The sequence below is a fragment of the Oenanthe melanoleuca genome, chromosome 4 (assembly GCF_029582105.1).
Source record: "Oenanthe melanoleuca isolate GR-GAL-2019-014 chromosome 4, OMel1.0, whole genome shotgun sequence".
Lineage (NCBI taxonomy): Eukaryota > Metazoa > Chordata > Aves > Passeriformes > Muscicapidae > Oenanthe > Oenanthe melanoleuca.
The window spans coordinates 61855911-61869699 of NC_079337.1; the positions used below are offsets into that span (position 1 = coordinate 61855911).

At 38.3% G+C, this 13789-nt stretch overlaps 1 protein-coding gene across 5 annotated transcripts in view; it reads right to left on the bottom strand.

Moving 5' to 3' along the window:
• Positions 1–13789, bottom strand: part of NSD2 (nuclear receptor binding SET domain protein 2) — a 98183-nt gene that overhangs the window by 16496 nt on the left and 67898 nt on the right. For 4 of the 5 annotated variants that reach the window (XM_056490958.1, XM_056490959.1, XM_056490960.1 and 1 more), the window contains 2 exons: positions 11866–11947; positions 10770–10894 (listed from right to left, as the gene is read on the bottom strand). The exons of the other annotated variant lie outside the window; for it this stretch is intronic. In XM_056490958.1, the coding sequence (XP_056346933.1) occupies positions 10770–10894; positions 11866–11947 (207 nt within the window). The remainder of the gene's footprint in view (positions 1–10769; positions 10895–11865; positions 11948–13789) is intronic. 5 annotated transcript variants of the gene reach the window in all.

Here is a 13789-nt window from a genome sequence, read left to right on the forward strand (position 1 = left end):
TACAACTGGAATGATTTGGAAATTCTGCCTGACCATTTCATAAGTGGTTAAAAGAAACTGCAGGTAAAATCACTGCTTTGTTCAGGCACCAGGAAACCTCTGTCCCCTGGAAGGAGCTGTGAAATAGTGAACTGCAAAGTTCTTGCTGGGAAGGGGCAGATAAAGGAAGGCAGCGTGGGAGCATGGCAAAAACACAAACCCACTTTCTCTTATGGTTTAAATAAACTTACACACATGCTCATTTCTGTTTAAACTATTCCCACAGAAACATTAATTAGTGTAAGCAGTGCCCTGCTCTAACATTTTTAGAACCTCATTACGTTCTTGTTTGAACTGGCCAGAATTAGTCATGGTTAGAAAATAAAAAAGGAAAAATAGGCTGGAATGTCTTAGATCCGCATTTCTTCTCCACTTAAAAACAGAACAAAACAAAGCAAAGCAAAACAAGCAGTCTTGATGTAACTTGACACTAGGCTTTCCACCTTTTCCCCACACCAGAAAAACACCTAAACCCAGAGAAAACCCATTTGTGCAGCACCCCTTGAGTTAAAGCAGTCTAGCCAGCAGCAAAAGCCATAGAGCCTTGCCTTGGAGAAAGGTGCTCCTCTTCCCCCAGCTGACTGCTTTTGAAAACAGAGCAGAGACACAGAACACACCCACTGATAAATATATTCAGTTAAGAGAATGAGTCAAAGCAATGTTTTCCAAGATTTTCCTTGGTTTATACATTCTGTTCAAACAGAAAAATGTAAACTTCTTTATGAAAAGGGAACCCTACTGGCAGAAGGCAATTTTTCAGAATCCCCCTAGACATGGGTGACAAAACCCCAGCCATTTGTGAACCTCAGGCTGACATCAATTCTCCTACAGAATGGAGATTTTACTGACTCAGAATTAATGCACCAGCCCTTTATTTAAATTAAGTGAATACTGAGCCAGAAAAAGGAGCAGTGCTGGCAGGAATCAAATCTGACATCACAAATGCAACCACAAAAGCCAAATTCTATCAGCCCATTTCAAGAGAAAACTTGGCAATTTCCATCCACCTCTAGATTATTGCCAGGTTTCAAGCACAAATACCAACACACAGCATGAACAAAATACCCTCAGTTCATCAAATGAATGGCCACCAGGCTGAGAGTATATTTCAAAATCTCTCCTTTACATCTGTCAGCAGTCTCACACACTTTACAAATCAAATGCTCTATTAAGCACCAGTTCTGTGTTACAGACAAGACCAGATAGCTGCTCATGGCTGTCTCAACTCCTAGGAGTCACTACATCCACAAACAGCTCAGTGACACACTCCTGACACAGCTCCTTCATCCCTGCCACCATGACCAAAGGTTTAACCATCCTCTCCAACAGCTCACACACACTTCATTACCAGATTTCATAGTTCAGGGCACTAACAAAGGGGAAGGCTGGCAGATTCCCTGTCGTAAGAAAGGGATGCATTTCTTTAGGATAATTTAATTGGACCCTTATTTGCATATTGCAGAAGTTGAAAGACTGTCTACCAGACATCTCTGAGGAAAACTCCCTCTATGAATACAACTGGAATTCAACATCTCAGCTCTTGAAGTTATCCCAGAATAGCCAATGGAAATATCAGGGAAGTAAAAGAGCATCTGTTTCTTGAGGCCTGTGGAGAAGCTGAGACCACCCTTCATCCAATATCTCTCAGAGACAACTTAGAACCTAACTCTGGTACAACATGAGGTGGTTGGGAAAACTGTATTTGCACTCCCAGAAAGCTGTAGCAGTCCTAACAGGTTCCAATTCATCTGGGGGACACTGAGTTTGGCAATTAAAATATGTGTAGATTGAAACAGTCACTAAGTAAAGATGATTTACAAGATTGCTAGAAATCAGCTCATGCTGATGTGACACAGCCACCTCTGCAATGAAAAATAACACTTCTTTGGGAGTTTTTAACAATTCACATACCAGAGCCCAAAACACAGCCTTCAATACAAATCTGGACAGGTTTTGGGGACTCGTTATTTTACAAATACGAATCTTTCCCTCGTAATCATACCAGAGCTTGTCTTGTCCTTATTTTTGTAATATAATCCTCCTAGCAAAGAAAATTGTATATAATTAACTTTTCTGAAATTCAGGTCGAGGTTCAAAGTAATCAACATTTATATTAGTGGCAAAACATGTTGTCAATTTGTAGCTATTTTATTCTGCTTTAGAATTGAAATAATTTCTTATCTCATAAAGGCAAAGTACTGTTTTAGAGTACAAATTTAGGGGAAAAAAAGCCAAGGCTGTTCACTTCAGATTTTTATCAAGTGCCAACTTTCTGCACTGAAATTGTACCTGAACTCTATCATTATCTCCACTTCTCTTTAGCAGTTACTGCTGCTGTGGCATGGAAGACACCCTTCCTGTGCTGAAGTGAGGATCACTGCAAGCACCATCAGCCTTCACATACTGCACACACCAGCCAGGATTTCCTGCCCACTTCCTTCAGTCACTGCATGCCAACATTACTTTGTGAGGACTCGCCTGTAGAGCCTTTCACACTTCACTGCCTGAACACTGAGCAAGGGTGGCATTTCAGAAACCAAATGCAGCTCTTTCTACTGGAAACTGTGCACCTGCATACACAAGTGAGAAAAAGGAAGGAAAACAGCTAAAAAGCAATTCATGCTTTTCATGTGGAATGGGGCAGAACTTACTTCAGGGGTTAGTAAGGTTCTGAATACCATTACCACTCACAGAAATGACCAATTTCCCATCAGGCTCCCAAGCCAATCCTTCCTTTCCCACGTGTCTCAGTCATTATTCACTACTTAAACATGTAAGACTCAAAAGGGAACATGTAAGGACACATTACTGCATTTTTCTGAGTTCCCCATAGCCTTATTATTAAAAAAATACTTCACTACTGAGTCAAACTGGGAAAAAATTTTGGCATCTCTCTAAATTCTTTGTTTAGCATTGTATTTTTACCCCTGAAAAGACAGAAATTGTAGCAACGGGTCATTAAACAATTTGGTTTACTCATCTCAAGATATTTTGAGCATACATTTTGTACTACTACTTTATTTTTGGAACAGCTACTCAGGCCCACATCAGTACAGGGATCAGCATATAAAGACTTCAAATCCCCCAAAGTATTTTTAATTTTCTTTTGAACTATATGCTAAAATTCCCTGTTCACAATAACCAAAAGAAGTGCTTAAGGGATTCTTTCAGACACTGACCTATTTTTAGAAAGACAATGCTTGTAAAAGCCATCTTCAGCACTAATTCATAACTGAATGAACATGCTTTGCATACTGCAATACTGGATATACAAAGCCAGATTACATCAGCAAGCATTGCTGAACACTGGGTAATTGTTTAATTGTTAAATATAAGGATGAGATTGACTTTTTTTCCCTGCTTCCTGGACTACTTTTACCTGTTATGTGCAAAAGGGACCTACGTGTGCACAGGGATGCAAGGACTCTTGGTGGTATAATGGAGTTTCCTTGGCGTGATTATATTGAGTAAATCAGTGTTTGGTATTCACAGAGGTTGCTGAATAGCTTCAGAGGAAGAAATGTGTGCAACTTTGTACAATAGTTACAATAAGAAAACACACTAGAGCATTGAAAGGAATTAAAATGAGTCAGCAATGTGCATTTTCTATTTATGTTCTTAATTTTTGTCTTTTGCCTGAAGCACTCAAATGATTAAAAGGGGGTGGGCAGGAAGTCAAATTGACAGAAGACTCTGCACACAGATTTTGTGTACAAAATCATTCTCCATGTTTTCCTCATGCAAGACTTCCTTCAGCTGCAACACGAGTCCTGCAGCTGCAACACTGAGTCTGAGTTAACTGCACAGCTCACTGCACCAACAATTAGAGGTGAAAGGATAAGCACTAACACAGGGCAGCATTTCTCACAGTACATCTAAATACAGAATCCAGGTCTACTACAATTTCTAAAGCATTTTTTACAACCAGGTACCTGTTTCCAGTCTCACCTCGGCAGAAATGCAAGGAAATTCTTCATTCCCTCTGGCTTTTTACAAAAGAGTTAAATGCAAGCTGGTATGTACACTCAGCTTGCATATTTCTAGAACCACGTGGGTGAACTTTGCAAATGGTATTGTTCCTTCCACATCTGGGCGGCTGAAATGTCACTTACGTAAAAAAACCATAAAAAAGTAGTGACATATTCTCAGTTGGCATCCAATCATACTGATACATGATATAAGCTGTGAATGTATGAAAGGACAGTCTGGAATTTAAAAATTCTAATCATGCTGTGGTTCAAAGAAGCAGATTAAGTCAATACTGATGTAGACATTTGCTCCACCCTCGAAGAAAAAAAAAAAATTTTTTCTCCACTTAAAATTGTCTCCTTCCTGGCTCCAAAACCAGAGCCAGCAAAATCACTGCTCTGTAATTTCAATGAAAAAAGGGTTCAGAAATTCTAGGTCTGAAAATAAAGTGTCTGTACTCATGAAATCCAGAGCCTGGGAATTTTAAGAAGTGACAACAGTAAGAATAAAGAAATGCAAACATTCTGCTTGATCAGCTGGTGACCCGGCTATTAAATGTGCCTTTCATTTCAGAATTTCATTTAGAATTAAGTCTTCATTTTAAACAGCTGATCTAAGAAAGCATCCTTGCTGCCTCTGTGATATCCTAGGAGGTGGGGAGGGGGTATGGTGCATGTTTTTTAATTCCCTTGAAGAACTTCCTGGCTAAAGGCTGTCCTAAAGGACCAGCATCAGTATTTGTTAAGGCAAAAACTTCTGTCCCATGGAGCAGAATCAAGTCCCAAATACTATTCACCATGTGTTGGCAATTGCAGACTGCACATCAACACTTCTGTGCTCATCAGCTTCCCTTGGGACTTCCCCTCTCCTAGATCCAATTCAGACAAGGTTTCCTGCCATGGTTGAATGCTCAAAACAAATTTGGAAATTAGATTGAAGCAGCTATTGACAATTGAGCATCTATGGTGCCCACACTGGAACAGGCTCCAACAGTTGCTACTCCACCATTCACACACCTCTTTAGACTTTTCCAGCTAGCAAAACTCAATTTTTGTTCAAAAAATTCCTTTTTCAGAAAACTCACTTTATCAATCCATTCAGTCTAATAAAAGCACTTCTTGTATTACTCACATATGCTTGTGTAATAGCCTTCTTAAGCCTTAAGAATACAAGCTTTGGTCTTAGTCATTCAAGATAACAATGTTCTTCTGTCACATTCTGTTTAAGCAGTAACAAAAACAACTGAAGGGCAGAGTTTTTGAGAGCCAAAGAAAGCAACCCCTCCCACTTCCCATTGGTTTACTTGAGCATCACTTGCTCTATAATGCAGGCTGTAGGACATCAAAAGGAAACACACCCCACTATGTACACTATCTTAAAGCTAGGGGGATATAAAAAGAAAAAAAAGCATGGCAGGAGATTATTTCCTCCTGCTTGGCAGGCAAGTCTCCTTCACTGCAGGAGCAGAAGGATCCATAAAAGAAAGGGCCCACAAAGAGTGACCTGCACTTTTACAGGGATGTCTGAAGCAACATCCTCTCTCAGGTCACCTACCATCATATATACTATGATCATATGATATGAATATATCATATACAAAAGATACACAGCATCTTTTCACAGGCAATTGGAGAGGCACGTCTTCAGGAGTTCTGAATGCTGTTGCCCCACTAAGTTTCACTTTCCTTAACACTCAGGACACTGCTACAATCTCAGACTTCCTGGTAGTGGGGTGGGCTGGCCAACAGCTCTCTCTATAAAGCTTGGGAGTATGCATGTTCTGATAAATAAACTCTTCCATCTTTCCAACACATAAAGCCCAAATGCATATTTTTTTCTTATTAACAAAATCTGAACAAGATAGAGGTTTTGGTTTTTTTTGTTTTTTTTTTTTACTCTAAGAACAACTTATGTAAGAGTAAGTCAATAAGCAACATACAAACAAGTCAGGCTGTACTCAAAAGACCATCTACCGTGCACCCACACAGAGACAGAAAAACTGACAGAGCCAATTGAGTTACAGTTAACATTTCCTTTATTTCATATAAGAATTCCTGAACTGAATGAAGAGTGATATTTTGGCCCATACTGCTAGACTAGATAAATTCTTTAAGTATGCGGTGCCACAAGTGTACACAGTACTATAATAGCAAAAAAAAGACAGCCTGGGACAAGTTTCATTTTTATTATTAGCAGAAGTTAGACGTTTCAGATAAGGATATTATGCATTTCTGAATTTGCCTGGAAAGTTAATTAAAACTATGAGAACATTTTAAAACAGTATAAAATTGCCTACAGATACTCATGATACTTTGGTAGGGGATGCGGAATAAAAACCTACATCATGTAAACATTCAGTTAACAGATCTCTGCACTCTGAAGCCTAAGTAACACACAAGAGGATAAAAAGTACATTAAAAACTTAGTTTTCTACACAGAATGTGCTGTCAAAGAACAAAAGTGAAGTTTAGAACTTTTTTTCCACATGAAAATACAACCATTGTAACAAAACCGTATGATCTGGTGGGTGATGCAGGTCATGTAAAATGTTAGAGACTTTAGCACAGGCTTAGCAAGGAACAAGTCCAACTACTTGCAGTGTTCCATAGAAATGTACCCATGATTGCCTACTGGTGCTTTCAAATGGGAAAAAAAATAAATTCACAGGCATAGAGAAACAAACACAGGAAACAACTGTCTGCTAAGTCACAGGATGTAAGGTGGCACTATACATTAACTGATCCTTAAGCAATGCTTAGAAGAAAGAATTACATTTGCAGGAAGCTTGAATGAACTACTAGAAGCACAGTGATTTTGTTTAACAACCTGCAAGGTCAACTGCAACTGCTTTTTCTTTAGGTCAGTAGTTTGTTTAAAATAACACAAATTCCCTTCTTCCTTCCTGTTCTTAGGATCAAAAAGTCAGTTATTTTCACCTTCAGTAAGTTTTTAGTTGCATACTCTAGGACAACTAGACTCCAGGGCTGATAAATGGAGCTGATGTACTTTTTGAGTTGCAAGCTGTGCACGTCTCACCACTGCCTCCTCAAGCAAACACCTTACCTTTTAAGAGCTGCATGTGTTTTCTCCTTTGTGTATACATGCTAATGCCCATTAAAAATGCACATGCATGAAATCTGTCTCAAATCAGTAATGGGGAAAAAGCCACTGTTCAATATGCAGACAAAGAGCATTAAGGCTTGCATTATTATAATTTGCATTGTTAGGCCTTGGAAACACAAGAACTTGTAGCTATAACCAGGAACCAAGCTTGTTTTGACACTGGGTGTTACAGAAGGAAGAAAGAATTCCTCTAAGGAAGATGTGATGAAATTAAAATAAAAGCACCTCTTCAAATCTTTCTCAGGCTTCTTTAAGCTGCCATCTGCTGGTCAGCTCAGACTTGAGGGTGTGATGAACGACAGGCTGGCTAACTCAGAGAGTATTACATATGCTTTATTTTGTCCTCTCTTAGGAAAAGATTACAGTTTCTTTGACAAAATTTGTAAGTAGTACCTACTGCACAATACTTTGACACTTATCTGCTGTCAACAAATTCATTCAGTTTAATGAAGCCAGACAATAATCACAAAAATTGATTGAAAAGCTAAAGCAGATATGTTTCATGCAAACACACCAAGTGTGCCAATAATCCAGCAGTAATGATAATTTAAAGTCTTTTTTATTTATTAAAAAAATACTGATTACACTCTTACTGGCACCTACTACATTATTGGAGGGTGGAGGGCCAAGGTAAAAGAAGAAATTAAAATACACCACCTGCATCTCATCTCACAAATATGTGCTTTCAGATGCTTACACGAAGTCTTACATAGCCAGTAAAAAACTATTCCAAGCTTTTGCAGACTTCAAAGTGTTGAATATCTTTTTCACATCTGGCCTACCAGTTGCTCATTAAGAATTATATTTCAACAAAATCATATTTCACATAAGTGACTTGTGTCAAGTGCCTAGAGGTAAAATTATTTTGTTTCAAAATTAAATGCAGGTATGCAATTCATTTATTCCTGTGTAAACACTTCGCTGCTTCTGTCCACCCATCTTAAAACAACTTTAAAGCCCAATTTTTTGAAGGGAGTAAACCTTTAATAAGTCACATCTATAAATCCGTTTGAACAAGTCCACACTCCCACCACTCTTATCTCCCTCCCAAAGTAATTTATCAATTAAAAATTTGGCCTTGTCTAATTTTTTAGCATTTCAAATAAACTCCACTTAAAAAATATCCCCAATAATAACAGAAAGCATTCAAAATATTTTTTTTTAAATGTCAAATAAGATGCATCTTTCAAACAAGAAAGAACTGATCACATCTTTCCTAGAACCTGGTTGTAAAGGACAGACATTTAAGGGGTGTGTGGCTAACAACAGTTCTTGACAAATAACAGTCACATCCAGGTTCCATTCTGGAACAAGCTGTTCACAAAGAGTATGAGGGAAAAAGAAAGGAGAAGGAAGGAGGGAAAAAAACCCCAGAATCCTCATATATAAACCTTGTGGAGATGTATGTGCTTGTACAATACAGAGAATTTTTCTTATACTTGATAAGAGAGCACCTAAACCAACATTTAAAAGTATTATAGTGAACACAGAAATGTGAAAGTTAATCATTAAATCTATTTAAAGTTCAAAAGAATTACATCCTACTCAATTAGCTGTGCAAGGCTTTCATCATTACCTGACTCTGCCTATTTTTAAAAAGCTTTCCCTTAATACTGGGAAAGTTTCTCTCCAGATGATTGCTCTCAGGACACACAGATATTTAGCCATTTGGACAAGTGCTAAATAAAAATACACAAAGGCAAAAAGTTTTTAAGAGCCGCCCACACAATCCAGAATTTCTGTCTTTCCTTGTTTTGTAGAGCAGGTCAATATTAATTTCTGAAACACATGCCTGATATTTTTGTTTTATTGAAAGGCAAAAATATATGTAATATAGGAAACAAACTGGGCCCAAACTTTGGCTGGCCCAGGTTCAGGTCAGTGTAGCTTTAACCAATCCAAAGATTTAGCCCATTCATCTACTTCCCCCTGCACCCAGTCCCTCAAAATTATTTAACAAGGTGTGTTTTCTGTTATCCTGTTTGGGACTTTATTTTGATATCTTAACCCCTTGAAAACAATTAATTCACTTTCTAGTTTGTGTATCTGTGTTCTGTGAGCAGGGTATGAAGTTGATTTTTCTCAGATCTTTTACTGTTTAGCAGTAGCTGAGTAAATTAGTGCTAAGTTTTAGAATTTCCATCTCAGCCATATGTAAGATATAGCTACATCCTTTCTTACATGTGAACCATTATGTTACAATCCAAAATCCTAGAAAAAAGAGTCTTTTGTTAAGAAGGACTTCTGGATAATTCATTCATTATATAATCATAATCTTGAGAAAGAGAAGAATCTTCCTCGTGAGTGCACAATATTTAGACATGCATATTTTGAGCCAAAACCCCTCCAGATTTTTCCCTAAACTAGTCTGGTTGAACAGAGGGTCCCAAAATAGCCATTACACAGCAATCCCATCAGCACAGCCAATCCAGCAGAAGCTGTTAAGTCAAAAGATGGGAGTCTCTCAATTGAGAAAGCAAAGTAAGTATTACTGTGCTTGGCAGCTGCTATGGACATTACTTCTTGTGGGACCTCCTTTGCTTGTTTTATTGGGGTACAGGAGGGAGTATTTATTGAGGTTCTTCTAGTTAAAATGTTTTTCCATTTACAGTTAAGATATACAGCCATTAACATGCAATCTTTTTTCCCTACCCAAAGGTAAACTGTTTACTGAACATTGCCTAGATATTTTAACTGCATTCATTACAGCACCTCATGCATTTGTTAAGGAAGATGAAAGTCTCTAGGAGAGCTGGAAGCCCTATTCCCTTGTTAGCAGGCAAGTATTTTCTCTACAGTTTTTGTAACACAAAGTGGGTGAAGCTGTTTGTCTATGGATATTTTACTAAATCCTACCAACTACAGATCCAAACCCACCTGCAAAACAGCATGCATACTTCACCCCCATGCTGCCACTCTTTGGCTGACTGGTTTTAACAGTGTAGATGACTTGGGGAATGGTTTAATGGATTGTATGAATACACTTCTGGTACATACATTTCATTTATTGTATGTCAACTGAGAAGAACTACAGTTCCAAAGGTGCAGAGCTAAGACTATGATTAGCAAGTATCAAAAAGATACATCCTTCACTGCCTGTTTAACTCTACTGGAGTTGGAGCTATTTGCATCACAGAGAAATAGCACTAAAACAGCCTGAAAACTAATCTGAGTTTAAAAGGGGCTCTGCTCAGAAGACTGTCCAGTTCTAGATCAAACAGAGGATTAAGAAATTTGCTTTGATATAAAAGCTATGGCAACATGACAATATTGAGTTACATAATGTAACTAACGTAGTACACTTACATAAAAGTCTGTAGAAGAAAATACAGAACACACTGGCATTTTACTTTGCCTCTAATAGAAGGTTACAATTCTAAAACCTTGTTGGTAAATACATTAAAAACCACAATAATATCTCGACGTCCCCAAATCAGACGCTCCTGTTACAATAAATGATTTGCAATGCACACGTTAACAGGTTTCACAGAGGCCAAAACTGGAACTTGTCTAGAGCACCAACGTTAGAGAATTCGCCTTGGATTTCTGCCTTTTTTTTTTTTTTTTTAAAAAACAAGATTCACACCTGATAATTTCTGTAATTATATGGCTGTGTGCAAACACCACTTTTTTTTTACCTCATTCTCAGTTAAGGAAGCTGAAGGAGATGAACTCTTGCTAAAAGCAAGAGTTGTAGATTCTGCTGCTGAAGCCCGATTTCGCTTCTTCAGAGGTTTACATGCATCAGACAGATTTTTCGTTGCTGTAAAATAATTTTGGTTTACAAAGTGAAGTTTGGAACTTTAAAATGTTATCTCCCTGAAGCCATTTAAAATAGTCCTTCAGATACAAAAAGGAATTATTTAGGTACATCTTCTGGGCACCTAATTAGGACTGAGTGAACATGAAGTTTCTGAAGCCCTGTATGTTGGCTTTATTTTAAAAATAAAGGTTTCCATTAATCAAATATGTGCTAAGAAATGTTTTCCCAATTTTTTCTTGTCTCATTTCTATTAAAACCAAAGAATCTTGTGACTTAAGACCTCTTTAAAGCAGAGGTAACAGATATGAGAGGGCCTAAGAGCTCATCACAATCTGAGTACTACTAACACTTTGTTAAGAGAAAATTTATATACAGGAGCAAAGTACCACACATTAGCTATGGCACATCACTTCTGCACTGTGCAGGACTTGCTGAAGCTCACCTGTCTTTGGCAAATCACTGTAACACCTGAAGAGATGCTGTGATAGGAGTTACCTTAAACTTGAGCATCATTAGCAAGTGTGACTTTGGTGTTTGGATCCAAGGTTCTATAGAATTCCCTCTCATGCTCCACACTGCCTCCCATCCAGCACCATTTTGAAGGACTAAAACCCCAGATTACCTGATGACACTGATGGTCACTGCACTTGTTTTACAGGGCCAGTGCAGAGGGCACAGGGGAGCAGCAGGGTTTGCTCCCTGCTCACCAACACCTCGAGGAACCAGCTTTAATCTGGTGCCATCACACGGGGAACTTGTGAACTGCTGCTCTCAGTCAGCAGTGCACAATTTCAGAGCAGGATCCAGCTGCAGGAGGACAGTGAAGGAACAGGGCTCCCCCCCAGCTATGGCACAGTGCCTGCAACTGCTCGCTGAGTCAGCAGAATTTAGCCAGCTGCCTCAGACAACCTGGGCATTTTAAAATTATTTAATTGAAAAAGTTACATTAAAACTTATTCTGACCACATTACCTGACTGGTTCTTTTGTGAAGAGGAGGTTTCTGTGACTTTAGAAGAGTTTGTTTTTGCTGTTTTGTCATTGCTTGTCTCCCTCTGTCACAAAAAAAAATATGAAAAAAATAAAAAAACTCCTAATTTATGAGTGGTTGGATACAACTGGCAATTAGTTCTGGATTTATGTTATTAAAAAGAAAGTGTCTTTACAAATATCTGAATGGTAGTGTAGTTAAAGTAGCCCCACTTAAGTGAATTTTAAAACTCATTTACAGCACAGGGAACAAACCCATAAACAAATGAGAAATATTAAAGAACACAGTACTTCAGCATCCCACTTATCCATCCCAAATTCAGCATATCAAAAGGAGGAGCGCTAAATGAACACAAAACTTGTAAATTATCCTTACTACTCTTTGTACAATCTGATCAAATTAAAACCTTTAATTATTGAAGGTAAACTGCAGAATTAGTATAGAAATTTGAGAGTAAACCCTGTGCAGAACTCTAAGTCTCAGAGAGGCTTGCTTCCAACTCCACAACTTATAGCAGTGCCATTTCTAAAATTACTATGGTTAAGATTGTTTCAGCATTTCCAAAATAAAACCACTACTTTCAAGGGAGAATAAACAGCACCTAAATTTGCTCCAGATCGAGAATTCATGGTTAAAAGTTTAAGCCAAAAACTGGGGAAGTTTTTGTCAAATCTTTGTCAAAATTAAGACATTATTCCTTACACATGCCACTATTATTTTCCATTTCTTATGTTACAAATTCATTCAAATTACTAAAACATTAGCCTAGAATACTTAACCCTGACACAGGCTCACCTGATTAACAAGCACAACTCTATTAAACAGAGAGCTTTACACATATTTCCAATGCTTTACATGCTTTTTCACAGTCATCATCTGACACTCAGTTTTACCAAAAATGTGCAGGTGAACACCCCAAAGGCCAGAGAACTGATTTCCTTTGTAAAAATAAACACAAATGGAGACAGATGTGCCACACTGTGCTGTTACTGAGCTCTAAGCAGACTAAGCTGCCCTACCACCAATGCCACCAGATGCTCCCAGTATCAGTTTTCTAAGATTACTCTTACACTTCTGGGCAAAGATGAAAGAAAAGGGTGTCAGGAGGATGGTGCCAGACTCTCTTCTGTGGTGCCCAGTGACAAGACAAGGAGTAATGACCATAAACTAAAACACATGAAGCTCCACCTCAGCATGAGGAAAATTACTTTGGGGTGGCAGAGCATTGGAACAGTTGCCCACAGAGGTCATGGAGTGTCCATATCTGGAGACATTCCAAACCCACCTGGACACATTCCTGTGTAACCTGCTCTACATGACCCTGTCTTGGCAGGGGGATTGGACTGGATGATTTCCAGAGGCCCCTTCCAATCCTAAGGTTTCTGTGATAATGTACAGGATGGTTCATTCCTAAGTTTAAAGTACATTTTACAGAACCCCCATTTTGTTAATGTGCATTTCATATACAACATTTAAGGAACAATGAACAAATTAGTTTTTCAAAACTTCCATATGGCTTAGTTACTTTATGTGAAAACATTCTGATTTTGCAAATTAAGAATTAAGGACAAAGGGAGAGTATAACCCACAACTCTTGTGCAAGAAGTAAAATGTCATGAAATTAAAGCTCCTCCTATCCAAAATGATTGTAACTAAAGCCTGCAGGTAAACTGGGAATAGCAGGAAGAAGGTGTATGGTTAATGTTTGCATTTTTGCATCATTACATAGATATTGTCACTGTCACTCACTGAATATTCTACTAAGCAGCAGCACATACACCTGCAACTGCCTTGGGACTGTGAAGGCAGGAAAAAGACTAAGAGAGAATTCCTAAAACAAACTGCAAACCATATCTGACCATTCTTGTGGAACACAAACCCTGCTATATGCATTTAGTTTCCAAAC